General features: G+C 39.4%; 2 protein-coding genes across 2 annotated transcripts; both read left to right on the forward strand.

Annotated features, from left to right (window-relative positions):
• The first annotated feature begins 3,135 nt into the window (after nucleotides 1-3,135).
• On the forward strand, nucleotides 3,136-8,455 carry LOC128384086 (L-amino-acid oxidase-like). The gene is made up of 7 exons (XM_053343664.1): nucleotides 3,136-3,166; nucleotides 4,182-4,402; nucleotides 4,656-4,768; nucleotides 6,404-6,605; nucleotides 6,702-6,770; nucleotides 7,148-7,284; nucleotides 7,654-8,455. Exons 1-7 carry the CDS (start codon nucleotides 3,136-3,138, stop codon nucleotides 8,453-8,455), a joined length of 1,575 nt encoding a protein of 524 aa, XP_053199639.1.
• A 3,071-nt stretch (nucleotides 8,456-11,526) lies between these two features.
• Nucleotides 11,527-14,012, forward strand: LOC128383625 (serine protease FAM111A-like). Its single transcript, XM_053343219.1, has 2 exons — nucleotides 11,527-11,556; nucleotides 12,219-14,012. The coding sequence occupies exons 1-2, from the start codon at nucleotides 11,527-11,529 to the stop codon at nucleotides 14,010-14,012; spliced, it is 1,824 nt and encodes a 607-aa protein (XP_053199194.1).
• The last annotated feature ends 72 nt before the right edge of the window (nucleotides 14,013-14,084 follow it).

Genomic DNA, 14,084 nt, shown 5'->3' on the forward strand with positions numbered 1-14,084 from the left:
GACTGTGGAGAAGCTAGTATTTCGACTTAGCTTGTTTCCTTAACCTGATAACCTCATGATCATTTAAAAAAACAAACAAATCAGATAATGAAGCTTTACATTATCCAAGTGGAATCTAAGACTCAAGTTTGAGGTTAGAAACCAGTTCTGCCAACATAAGTGCCAACAAGAGCAATGTCTAAGGTTCAAACTAGACTATGCTTCTGTGGTTAAGAGAAGAATTTATTTACAGGCAATGTGCTTTTCCTCTTACCTGTAAACTAGTCCAACCAACTTTCTGGTACAAAGAACAATGAGTATGAGGGTTTAACTGTTGAAGCATTGATGGAGCAGCATGACAATACAGAATATCTTCATCATCAAGGATAGACTGCACTAGTTGGAAGAAAAACCTTTGTTTCTATAGAAAGAGGCCTAGTTTAATTTTTATTTTTGAGTCAAATGTTGATATGAATAATGATGGTGGTGGAGATGGAAACAATTGTGTACTTGGTGTTTAATGCATTATAGTTTAGGTTTGAACTATACTGCTCAAAATAATTAAGGGAACACTTGATGAATGATCACAGGATAACACCAAGTCAGTTAGACTTCAGGAATATCAGTCTGTCCATTTAGGAGCCACAAGTGATTGTGAATCAATTTCAGCTGCTTTGGTGCAAATGAAAGTGTCAACAGGTGCAATAGAGAGGCAAAAGCAAGACAATCCCAAAAAAAGGAATGGTTTTACATGTGGTGTCCACAGACAACTGACAGTAATAAAAATGCTACTCCCTCATTAATTTCAATTTCATAGGCGATGCTAAAAACGTTTAACCTGAATTAACTTTTGCAGTGACACAATTTTATTTTTTATTTATCTCTTCAGGCATTGTCATTGAGATTAAAGATCTGCGAGAACTGAGAACAAGAAGCCTTTACAAGACAAGAACACAATTAGCAGACAAAAACAACATAATAACATTAATTAAAGGAGAAATGTGTAAGACTGACATCAAGTGTTTAAATGGGTACTATAGTCAAAATTTGTGTTGCCTCTCCCCATCCCTCCTCTTTAGACTCAAAGCTGATATGGGTTGACGTCAGGCTGAATTTATATCAGTTGATCAAATTAGCTTGTTGTTTGAAGCTGCAGCTTCCTGGGGTGTTGAGATGGGCGTCAACCAGATGTCACAGAAATATGTGAACTGATCACAACCTTGTAACACTAAATCATGTGGAGCTGGCAAAATGACACGCTAACACCACTATCAGGTTGAATGGGCACTGATTCAACACAGATCAAAACAAAAGATAAGATCAGACACATTTTTTCATGTTTCCTTAAACTTACTCTGCGTTCAGGTCCGGTGATGCTCTGGCAAGGAGAAAACTGGTGGCAGGTATAAAGAGGTAGAGCTTTCCTACAGACCTGCCTCTACCTGATGCCCCAAAGTCCTTCTATGCTCGTCTTGAGGAGTCCAACACCACCTCCACCTCCCGGCTGCCCCTTCAACCAGGTGAGCTGCCCCTCAGTGTGACAGCAGCAGATATGAGGAGGACCATGCAGGGGGGTCAACCTTCGCAAAGCTGCTGGCCCTGGCAAGATCCCCGGCAGAGCCCTGAGGGACTGTGGAGGAGGAAGGAAGAAGGTAAAATGTTGGAAGGAGTCACGTAAAGGATAGCGCTTTCTCACACTTTCTGTCTGAAATCTTTTCCTGATTAAAACCATAGAAAATGATCAGAAATGCCTACATCCACAACTGAGGAAATATTGCCGTTAAGGCCATAAGTTATAATTAAATCTAAAATGTGGCCTCTGTTGTGGCACAATTGACACAATTTGGCATGGTTTACTTCCCTTTTGATCATCTATGTGCAAGTTAAAATCACCTATAATTATAATTCTGTTTAACTTGGTGTGGATGATTGAGAGCAGCAGAAATCTGAAATAAAAGTTGAACATCTTTCAGTTCGGTAGACAGTCAAACATAAAATCAGAGGACTGTTTAACACAAGGCAGTAATATTCAAAATATGTGTATTCCTCAAATGTAGTATTTTTAAAACTAAATGCTGCTGAGAGGATGGTTGCTGTACCTCCTCCTGTCTTACCAAAATGAAAAGTTATAGTTAATTGGTGAGGCTACGAGGAGTGTAGATGGTCCATCGGTGCTAAACCAAGACTCTGTTAAAAACATGCAGTCAATATTATTATCTAAAATCAGGTCATTAACAATAAATGTCTTGTTTAAAAGCAACCTGGCATTTCAAAGGGCCATGTTCAGAGTTCTTTTTAATTATAGTGATATCAAACAAAGAACACAACACTACAAGAGAAACCTGCTGAACAATGAACGCACTAGTGTCATTGTCACATCATTGTCACACAGTGTTGCCATTGTTGCACCTGTTTGGCTCACTATGTAACTGACCTAACATGTGGGAGGTCCAACTCTAACCAGTCAGTTTTAAAAACAGCGAAACCTTCGAGCTTGCCTCTTTGCGTCTAAACACTCCGCAAGATCCTACAGAGCCATCAATTAAAGCCGAGGCTTCATTTTGTCACTACTGACCTAAAACTCTTTTCACTTGTGGTTATTGTGACAGAAGATTTTGATGTTTAAGCTCCTAAAAAGGTAAGAATCCATCACTTCATTTTGATATTTAAGTTCCTGTGTCTGTCAGTCATTTAAATCTCACTACGAATGTTTTAAGTTGTTAATTTCTTGAACATTTCATGAATACAACAGAGACAGTAAAACTAGATCACTGTGAAGAAATTGTAAGAAACAAATGCAACATGACAAAATGTAATTGCTGAAAGTGAAAATGATATAAATATATATTTTTTGTATTTATCTTCATGACTAAACATTTTTTAATGTAATTGTATTGTTCAGACGATGATTTAGTAAAATAAACCTTAAATCTTACCAGAAATGATTTACAGTCAGAATTACATCATAATAGAGATCTTCAGGACTGCTGTTGTTGAATTCATCCTGTGTCACTTTGGATAACATTATCAGCTAAACATGTGAACATTTTACATTTTACAGAGAAGTCAGGACTTTCCAGGACTGAAAGAATTTAATCTAATGTGTTTTTCTCTTCCTCTTGATGTCACCAAAAGGGGAAAGAAAACTGATTTACGATGAATCTGCATGTGGTGAAATGGAAATTATGTGAGTATTTTTCTCTCTTTGAAGCACTGTATTACTGGAATTGTCAATCACATCTAGTTGGTTAATAAAAAGGCTGACACACTCATGTTGAGAAACTCTCACAATGTGTTTTCATGAAGAAGGGCGTCTGTGACTGTATCAGTTCCTTGATCTTCTCCGTCTGCGTGTTCAAACCCACTGAAGAAAAGGAATGTTTCAGTTCTGCCAGGTCCTGATTTATGCTCGTTTACTTTGGTTTTAATCACAGTAGGATGAAACTAGAAGCAGAAGTCTACTTAACAGAAGTAGATATGACCAACGTACTTCTGTCTCTGATTTTCAGAAGATGAAACTTTGACATAGGGCACATACGTTCACTATTTATTATAAAGTATATGTTCACAAAATATGGAAAGATGACATAACTGGTCAACAGTGAACAGTTCTCCTTCATCATGTTTTACTGTAGATAATCCTACACATATTCTTCCAACTCCTGAAGCGCTCTGCTTTTATTTAAGAGAGGAACCTTTTCAATTTGATCAAGTTTAGAGATTTAACTCTGACGTGGGGACAGTAGATATTATTTTCAATACTGTGTTCATACATTTCTGTATCGTACTGTCATTAGTTTTTTTCATCTGTCAAATCTGGCATGAACTGTAAACCTGTTGAACTGAAACTTCATTGTTTCAATTCTAATTTTCAGCTCAATGCCTGAAAATGTGAAGAAGGAAATCTGTTTTCTATAAAGGGCTATTTAAATGATTTTGTACTCAAAAATTGAATAATTAGCATTGGTAAAATAATTGAGATTATAGCTTTAACATCACAAAAATGAAGTTTCATTGCACCCAGATGAAAACAAATGACAAAAAACAGACCAAGTACAATGAAGAGTCTAATTTATGGTTCCTCAACAAGAATTTGGCCCTAAAAAAGTCATCACTTCTCGCAGGACAAAAAGCAAGAGTGCTCAATCCAATAATATGTTAGTAACTACACTAAAAGTGTGATTTTCTCTTTGTGTTTCCAGCTGTTGTCAGTGTGCTGATCACATTGTACTACAGTCACACTGCTGCTCTCAGCCTGAAGGAGCATCTGGCTGATTGTCTTGTAGACAAAGACTACGACACGCTGCTGCAGACTCTGGATAACGGTCTTCCACACATTAACACGTCTCATCATGTGGTTATAGTCGGAGCTGGCATGGCTGGACTGACGGCGGCCAAGTTACTGCAAGACGCAGGACACACGGTACATTTAAGATTCTGACACTTTATATGAGACTCAGTGCCCATCACCTCACACACTTGCATCATTATTACAGATTTACTTTTAAGAGTAGTAGTAGGAGTAGTTGCTGTAGCATCAGAAACAGTAGCAGCTGCAGTATTATTATTAGAAGTGATGCAGTAGAAACAACAGTAGCAGTGAAATCTACAGTAACACCATTGAATATGTATTTCTGTCCTGTATTTGTCAGACTGTATTTGTCTTTCTGAACAAGGTAACCATATTGGAGGCTAGTGATCGTGTTGGAGGACGTGTGGAGACCTACAGGAATGAAAAAGAAGGCTGGTATGCTGAAATGGGAGCTATGAGGATCCCAAGTTTTCACCGGTGAGTTTATGGGATTACTGTACTTAAATACAATGTGGCAAACTGCCCCCTTCACGTTGTGCACTGCAACACAATCATGTTCCCGACTTGTGAATGGCAGCATAGTTTAGAATATGGTTACTCACCGGCCCAGCCAACACAATCAGAAGAAGAGGTCCTACTGTCCCGTGATGCCGTGTAGTCTGCCTATCCCTGGCTTCACATCATACAAGCCAGCGGCTGGTTATTCGTCGGTTTCAGTCCTATTGTTTTTATCAGAGCCATACACAGCTTCATCCGTCTTCTGTTTGCCAACTGTCCATTCCCAGTACTCCCAGGAGCCAAATTTACGAATCCTTCTATGGCCATGCCAAGACCCGCCCTACTCTGCCTGTGTTTGGCTTATCCTGATATTGTTGCCCTAACACCCTAACAAATTGGTTTCCTCAACCTAAGTGATGAAGACCAGGGAGAGTGGTCGTAGACCCTGCTGCCGCAGAAGCTGTGGCTGTAGATGTAAACAAAGAGGCAGATAATCACCAACTTAGTGAATCACAAATTACACTACCAAAACTACTAAATAGGTCCCTGGGGTGATAATAAATCACTGGTGATTCCAGTTAAGGTACTTTCAAGTATAACAGACACTACATCCTCAGAAAATAAACAAGCAGCTACCTATATGTGAATACCTACTATATATATACACACACACACACACACACAGACACACACACACACACACACACATATATATATATATATATATATATATATATATATATAGCACATTACAATATGATTTATTTGAGTTACAATTAAATTACTTATAAAACTATAATACAGTTTTACAGTGCATAACCGGCTATAACTCCACTTTCACTGTACTGCCACTGTACTACTACACATCCAAAAATCAACTTCATTTACATGTATTACAAGGTTTCCAATAAATACACAATAATAAACAGAAAACCAGTTTAACACAATATACGAACTAGCCCTTTACATCGCTTCACCCCCGTCTGTCTCATTAGCGTGTACATTGTGTCCATTATTTTTACTTGTTAGCAACAGGTGTGCTAGCCTAGCAGCTCCATAACATCTCCATTTCCACTTGTTACTGCAAAACTACATCGCCAACTCTTAACCCTTGTACTTGAGCAGATTAATATATTTTAGGGGAATATTAACCCACCTGTAGATGTAAAAAAAGAGGCAGTAAACTTCAGCTTGTGGTCGGCTGCCTCTATGGGGGTTTTAGGTTCCACCCAAACTCTATGCGCCCTCTGCTGACATGTTTCAGTATTACGCTAATACTGTGACCAGTAAAGTACAATGAAAATTACATTTTAATGACTATTTATAATATATAGGGCTGTCTATATTTAAACACACTTAATTTATTTAACCTATTGTCTTAACAATGAACCATAATCCCTTCATGAACTGACTTTTTAACATGACATTTCCTGTACAAATACTGTATTGTTTAACCTTTTACAAAGACAACAGAGGCGGTGCTGTCATTCCCTTTGTAGGGTTATGGTTGTGTATTCAGTTTAAAATTGTCAGACGTGCTGTGACTGGCACCCTGGCAGCAGCCAAGCCCAACCAAAAGTTAACTCCGCCACCATCACCTTGTTTTTTCAACAGCATCGTCCACTGGTTTGTCAAAAAGCTCGGGGTCAAGCTGAATAAGTTCATCATGAGTGATACCAACACCTTTTACCTGGTTAATGGGGTGCGGGAGAGGACATATGTTGTGCAAGCAAACCCTGATGTCCTGAAGTACAATGTGTCAGAAAACGAGAAAGGGATTTCAGCTGATGATCTGCTAGATCAAGCGTTGCAGAAGGTAAGAGGGAGTACCAAATTTAGGTTTGGTTAATTTCTCTTCTACACCCTTCTCAATGTATGTAGCATTTGAGTGACTTTTTTCTTCTCTTTGTAGGTGAAAGATGAAGTGGAAGAACACGGTTGCAAAGCTGCACTGGAAAAATACGACCACTATTCTGTGAAGGTAGGAGATGAAATCATGTGAAATTACGTATGTGAATGAGGGAAAATGTCTTTGATTCAGCCTAGGGTTGTGTAAAGAACAGGTTTTCTCACACATATGAAAAGATAACATAAGACACATTTTCTAAAACTTGGCAAGACAGAAAAACACATCATATTTTATTATAATGCAAAATATTACACAAACTGTCAAACAGTTCTGCTCTGGTGGAGTGAGGTGGCCAGAGAAATAAAATGAAGCTTTCCACCACCTCCATCACATAATGAAGCTGTTAAACTAACTGGTAAATGTCTACAGATGAGTGTCAGATACAATCCTTGATGTTTGAAAACATGGTTAGCAATGATGTAGCATTGTGGGAAATATCTGTTTGACAGGAGTATCTGAAAGAAGAAAGTGGTTTGAGTCCAGAAGCAGTGAGGATGATTGGAGACCTGCTGAATGAACAGAGCCTCATGTACACTGCGCTGAGTGAGATGATCTACGACCAGGCTGACGTCAATGACAGTGTCACGTAAGGCCCAAGTCTCACACTGACAGAAATCAACAGGTCATGAAATTTCATATTAATAGTCTGCCTAGCTGAACATTTTCATTTCTTTGCAGACATTACATCTGTATACTTTTTTATATTCACATTGCCATAAAAGATTTTACACCAATTTTGTTTTCCTAAATATCTGAACATTATGTGTACATTGACTTCCGGTGGAGACCGAGAAGTTTAAACTCATCCAACCTATCAGTCAGATTTAGTACATCTGTGGTTTACAGATGGTAACATGTTTCAGATAGCTTACTGTCATACTGGTGAGAGAATTGGCTATCGACTTGTTTCACTGCATGAATACAATAAGAATGGACACTTTTTTTTGTTTTGAAGGTATGATGAAGTGACGGGTGGATCAGACCTTCTCCCCAAAGCTTTTCTTTCTGTCCTGGATGTCCCCATCCTCTTAAACTCCAAGGTCAAACACATCAAGCAGTCACATAAAGGTGTAATCGTGTCATACCAGACTGGCAACCAGTTCCCTATGACGGACCTTCATGCTGATGTCGTTCTGGTAACAACCACAGCCAAAGCAGCCCTCTTCATAGACTTTGATCCACCTCTGTCCATCAGAAAGATGGAGGCCCTGAGGGCAGTCCACTATGACAGCTCCACTAAAATCATCCTCACATTTCGTGATAAGTTCTGGGAGGACGATGGCATCCGAGGAGGCAAGAGCATCATCGATGGACCTTCTCGTTACATCTACTATCCCAGCCACAGTTTCCATACAAATAAGACCATTGGAGTCCTCCTGGCATCCTACACCTGGTCTGACGACTCCCTCCTCTTCCTGGGTGCGAGCGATGAAGAGCTGAAAGAGCTGGCCCTGAGAGATCTGGCAAAAATCCACGGTGAGCAAGTCTGGGATAAGTGCACGGGAGTCATAGTGAAGAAGTGGAGCGCTGATCCTTACAGCTTGGGCGCCTTCGCTCTCTTCACACCCTACCAACACTTGGAGTACGCTAAGGAGCTCTTCAGGAGCGAGGGCAGGGTGCACTTTGCTGGTGAACACACAGCCTTCCCTCACGCTTGGATTGAAACATCTATGAAATCTGCAATCAGGGCTGCTACAAATATTACCAATGTGGCACACAAAGAGTCAGCTAAAGCACAACTCCGAGATGAGCTGTAGGGTCATAAATCTGTATGATTGATTGATTGATTGATTTTTAAATTATCATGGTATCATGCACAAAGTGCCAAGCCCAAACAAGCTCACAAGACACCACAAAAAAGAAACAAAAATGCACAACCAGATACCAGATACAGGTAATGCTAAACAAATAGACCATCCTGACATTTTTTTCAAAGCTTTAGAAACAAAAGTAGCCAACCATTCCACTCTGTTATCATGACCAAAACATCTCTGGATTTTGAACAGACATTTAATTAAATATCTGTGTTCTTAACTCATCATAGAAAGGGCAATACAGAAGAAGATGTGATTCATATTCAACTTCTCCAAGTTTACACAATTCACATAACCAGCCAATTTCAGACACATTCAAGCAACTAAATCTTGATATATACACCCTCTAATATTCATGATGTTATTGTTTGTAAATCTGTGTGTAGTACTGTCTTATTGTTTGATTTTATATAGATGGGTAAATGTACATGTATTTCCTTTCCATATGTTAACGATGCTGTAAAATGTAATCTTTGTCCTCAGTCTGAAGACTCCCCGTTTCCCAAAATATATTTAAAATACATTTTTAAATTATAGCACTACTACTGTAATCTATAACTCCAACAAATCAATTAATCAATATTTCAACCAGCCAACATCCTTCGGCACAGCTTTGGGATGCCTCTTCTGTGCTCTCTGAACTCATTTTAACCCTCCAACCCTGTCGCCACTGTGTGCCAAGTGTGGACGAGTCACCTGAAGAAGACATTGAAGCCGAACAGGAGCCAATTGTACACCATCCTGAACACAGAAATCATCATAGTCCCTGTAAAATTCCAGAAAGACGTTTGACAATTAATAAACCAACAAGCATGCACACTATGTTTGTCTAAAGTTATAAAATATGAACTGAGTGTGTGTATCTGTGTGTAGTAGTAGTAACCAATTCCTACTTGGAATTCCAACAGGACAAACAAATCTGCACCTGTCAGATGCTCAGTGGGCCAACTTTGGGTAGAGTGAGTCCATACTACAAGTCTGTTGCCTTAATGAAGTAGCCAGTCAACACCTTCTCCAGCTGTGTAGTGAAGACTTTGCCCACATTATCACACTGGCAGCTTTCTTGAACCTTGTTCTCTGACGTTTTGCCAATTTCACAGGGCAGATGGAGTAGTCTTTGGTGATTGACGTCACTGACTTTCCCTACCTCACATCATCTGATGCAGCCTTAAGTACATAGACACACAGCTATTCATTTTCCTTTCCCAATGGAGTAGGATAAAGAAAAGTTTGGATGGTTGTGACACTTTCTTAAAAAGGTGTTACAGCTATCCCCACCCCTGTCAGCCATTGTTTAAATAGCTGTATCAACATGGTGGATTGAAATTAGCATAGTGATAATGTCTCACGTTTTAATACAAGTTACATAATTCAAACTTTATTACTTTCTCATCTGAAAATGTCTATTTCTGCTGTAAAATCTGCAAACTTCTTCACACAGCCATGCAATTCACATGCATGGTCAGGTAGGAAGTGGTTATAAATGAAATTTATAAAGACTTTTATGTCATCCCTTATTGGTGAAAATGACAGTTACAACTATCCCTTTGTTACAACCAACCTCGGTCTCCACTACATAAATAAATGGTTTTACTGTCCATTCCCTTTATGACACTTTATGAGGGTTGCACTTGATGCTGTTGCACGTTATGAGGCTCTGCTATGGGCTATGACTTGACCCCTTACTCTTACTTTGGCTCTTATCATCCCCCATTCAAGATCAGCATGGACAGAGTTTGCGTGGTTTTCCCTCCTAGACCCTCCCTTCTCTTTCTGTGATTGGCTGGTAATCCAGTCTGTTTTCAAAGTTAACATCCTCCATCATCCAAAAAAAAACCCGGGCAGTGTGAAACCAACATATGAGGAACCCCAGAGCTTGCACGATCAGATGAGGACAGCCGCTCCAGCTCTACACTTCTGTGTTATACCCTCTGTTTCAGATTGTGTTGTAACGTCATTGAAGAAAACTCCTGGTTAAACATCAGCTTTGTCTCTGGACTATTTGTCAGGAGGAGGAATAACCAGGTAAGTCTGTGTATTTTACTTGGTAAAGCCAGCCAATATGACCAAAATCTTATATCTACATAATGATACTTACCCTGATATGGCACATCTTAATTTAATGGTTAAATATTTGTTCTGTACACCATATTACGATGTATGACATCATTAGATTATTAATAGTGAAGTATCACTGTGTAAGCAGCACGTTAACGTTGTATCTACAGTAAGACCATAAATCAGCTTAAAACAGCTGCCAGCAGATGTCCTGACTCTTTGCAACAAATAAAAAGGTTGTTTTCTTTTGCCAATGTGTCGGTAATAGTTGTTGTGCTGCAAATGGTTTTGGCCAATGAGCCACTGTCAGATCACACCTCGCTCTGTTAGTTAGTTTTGTAACTTTTTGTTTCTCCTAGTGTTTTTTATGTTACTGGTTTTATTTGTCTCGCTTGAGGCTTCATTTCCTGTCCTGATGTGTTTCCCGCCTGTGTGATTACGTGGCCCGCCCTAATGTGTTGCAACTTTCTCTTATTGTCTCCCCTCCCTGTAGAGTACAGTCCGTTTCCTCTTCTCTGTGTCAGTCCGTCTGTTTCCCAGTGACAGCGTCCCAGCCCTTCTAGCATTTTCCTTCTGTCTTGCTACCCTTTGACGCTGCCATTTTGCCCGCCCTTTCTGTACCTTTGCTGCCGCTGACTGTTCATTTGTGTACTTTGGCTTACTTAAAGGACTGTTTTCTGTTTATTACCAAGTTCCATATGGGTGGTAATTTTGTAATGCATGCAAACATTAACATACTTATATTACGGCCATGGCTGTAGACTTCTTTAGTTTCTTACATTTTTGACTTTATGTGATTTTCTGCTTCTAATACTACTAAGCTTAGGACATTTGGGGGTGGTGATGTTGCTATAAAAAGTATTTAAAAAACATGTGTGTATGTGTATTGAATATGTTATGTCCTTTACAGGGCAAAATTATTGTATCTAACCATCATCTACCCACTACCCTCAAACATGGCAGGGAAACACCATGACGAACCCAAGGTAAACTACAGTACTAACCTCAGATCATTTGTGATAATTTGCCTTAGTTTAATGTGCAATTTATAATGAAGCTACTTTCACTATGTAGAGACTCTTCAAGTCCTGTTATAATCCCTATTGGTCAACCAATCAACTACCATCTGAGATAGTCACTTTTATTCAAAAGTGAAAAAGTAAATGTGAATCTGTTTGTTTTGCAGTCTGTAAAGTTGTTGTTGAGAATGGTTGCATGGGAACAGGCTTTGTACTGTTTGATAACTTCATCCTGACTAACGCACATTTATTCAAAGATTGTGTTGAAGGAGAAAATCTGCAGGAGGATAAAAATGTGTTTGCTTTGTTTAATTATGATGATCCTGAGCCTGACATGAATTACAGCTACTTTACTGTTAAGAAAACACTCTGACTTCAGTGATGGTGAACTAGATTATACTGTACTTGAGCTCAACCCAGAGGGCCAGAAACACAAACAAAATACAGGGACAGTAAAGGTGCCACCAGGGTAAAAAAGTAAATGCGAATCTGTTTGTTTTGCAGACATGCAGTCCAGTAAGAGTGAAGAGAGAAGATGATGGAGACAGTATGGTGAGTGGACACTGTAAGTACAATTTTTTATCAACAAGGGCATCTAATTTTCATTTTCTCATTCTGATTTTCTGCAGGATGGACATTCACATGACTTCAAAGTGAAATTTAATGCCAGTGACCCTGAAGAGTACACCATTCACTGTGATCAGCCTCGCACAGTGCTGGAGGCAATAAAATCGAGTAAAAGATATAATGAACTGAATTGTACTGATGAAAACATTGTAATTCAGCTCGGTAAGGCAGACGGGGAATGTGCTGTTGCAACACATTTTCCTTGTTCTTGCGTAGGGGATGGGGCTTTACTTATCCTATCATGTAAACCAGAAAAGATTGAAGGGGTCCTAAACAAACCCTCTGAAATAGTACATCCAAGAAACAGATACTCTGTGTTCTACATTGATACAGTGGGAGGAAAAAACGCCAAGTCAAAAAAGCTTTTTAAAAGTACAGCAATGAAACAGTTTAAGTATCTGTGTGTCTATGGAGAGAAAGGGATGACTGTGGAAGAATGTCTGAAAAGAGACGGTCGCTTCATTGATAACATCGGTGACTTTGAGCTGTCTGACAATGAAAATCCAAAGCGCCTTACCGAGGATACGCAAAAGGTTGACAACCTAGATACAAAAAGATTTAAGATATGTCTTCCACTGAACAAGAATACAAAGGCAAACGATGAAAAACAGCAGGAAGGGCCATGTGCATCAAATAGTTCACAACACAAGACTGACTTAGTACCAGTCTCAAAAGTCTTAGAAGTAGCAAAGCAGAGAGGAACCAGTGTGAAAACATTTCTGGATAAAAGTGGCAGCAGTGTGAACAGCAATGTGGACACTGTGGAGATTTATGGAATATTGCGTCAGCAGTTTCCAAATCTGAAAAAATTAATGGAGAGTCGATTCCCAGGTGATTCTTATGAGAAAGCAGTGAATCTGAGGAGGGAAAACTTTGGAAAGATCCAGAAGTCCTTTAGTGAAGTTCACAGAGTCCGAAAACTGCTGGAACTGAGCAAGTCAGTCTGTAAAGTTGTTGTTGAGAATGGTCGTACAGGAACAGGCTTCGTACTGTTTGATAACTTGATCCTGACTAACGCACATTTATTCAAAGATTGTGTTGATGGAGAAAATCTGCAGGAGGGTATAAATGTGTTTGCTTTGTTTAATTATGATGATCCTGAGCCTCACATGAATTACAGCTGCTTTACTGTTAAGAAAACACTCATTGACTTCAGTGATGCTGAACTAGATGATTATGCTGTACTTGAGCTCAACCCTGAGGGCCGGAAACCCAACCAAAATACAGGGACAGTAAAGGTGCCACCAGGGCTCCTGAAGAAATTTGGTCCAGTGCCTCAGAATGGTGAAGCCTGTCTTATTGGCCACCCAGCAGGAGAAATCAAACAAATGGATCCCACATGCATCATTGAGAAAGAGAACAGAGGAAAGGCTGTCGATGATCATTTAAAGCCAAACATAGACACCTTATTCATGCTCCACTCAATCAGTCAAGTGATCAGAAATCAAGGCATTGAAAACATCTTCATGGGTGGAAATAAAGCAGAGAGAGTAGTGACCTACAAAACATTCATGTATCACGGCTCTTCTGGCTCCCCAGTGTTTGATGCTCATTGCAGAGTGTTTGGTTTGCACACAGCAGGATATACCTATGTGTTTAAAAACCATACAGAGAGTGTAATAGAGTACGCCCAACCCCTGCTTACTATATTTAAAAGATTACTGACCAAGATTAAGAAAAGTGGAAATGAGGAACTGTTGAAGAGAGTTAAGGAGGAAGCAAAGGGAAACCCACACCTGAAAGAGGTTGTAAAAGTTGAGCCTGAAGACATTGATGAGCCAATGGATACTGAATAGATCGTCAGAGATCCCTGAGATGTCTAAACTCACTGTGTGGGATTAAACGTTAAGCTAAGCCACGTCTTCAGG

The sequence above is a fragment of the Scomber japonicus genome, chromosome 22 (genome assembly GCF_027409825.1).
Source record: "Scomber japonicus isolate fScoJap1 chromosome 22, fScoJap1.pri, whole genome shotgun sequence".
Taxonomy (NCBI): domain Eukaryota; kingdom Metazoa; phylum Chordata; class Actinopteri; order Scombriformes; family Scombridae; genus Scomber; species Scomber japonicus.

Excerpts from the sequence above, each read along its gene's own strand:
- LOC128383625 (XM_053343219.1), top strand. The coding sequence starts at position 11,527 with ATGGCAGGGAAACACCATGACGAACCCAAG. Across the intron at positions 11,557-12,218 it reads AACACCATGACGAACCCAAG|GATGGACATTCACATGACTT; the intron begins GTAAACTACAGT and ends GATTTTCTGCAG.
- LOC128384086 (XM_053343664.1), top strand. The coding sequence starts at position 3,136 with ATGAATCTGCATGTGGTGAAATGGAAATTAT. Across the intron at positions 6,606-6,701 it reads TAGATCAAGCGTTGCAGAAG|GTGAAAGATGAAGTGGAAGA; the intron begins GTAAGAGGGAGT and ends TTCTCTTTGTAG. Across the intron at positions 7,285-7,653 it reads GACGTCAATGACAGTGTCAC|GTATGATGAAGTGACGGGTG; the intron begins GTAAGGCCCAAG and ends TTTGTTTTGAAG.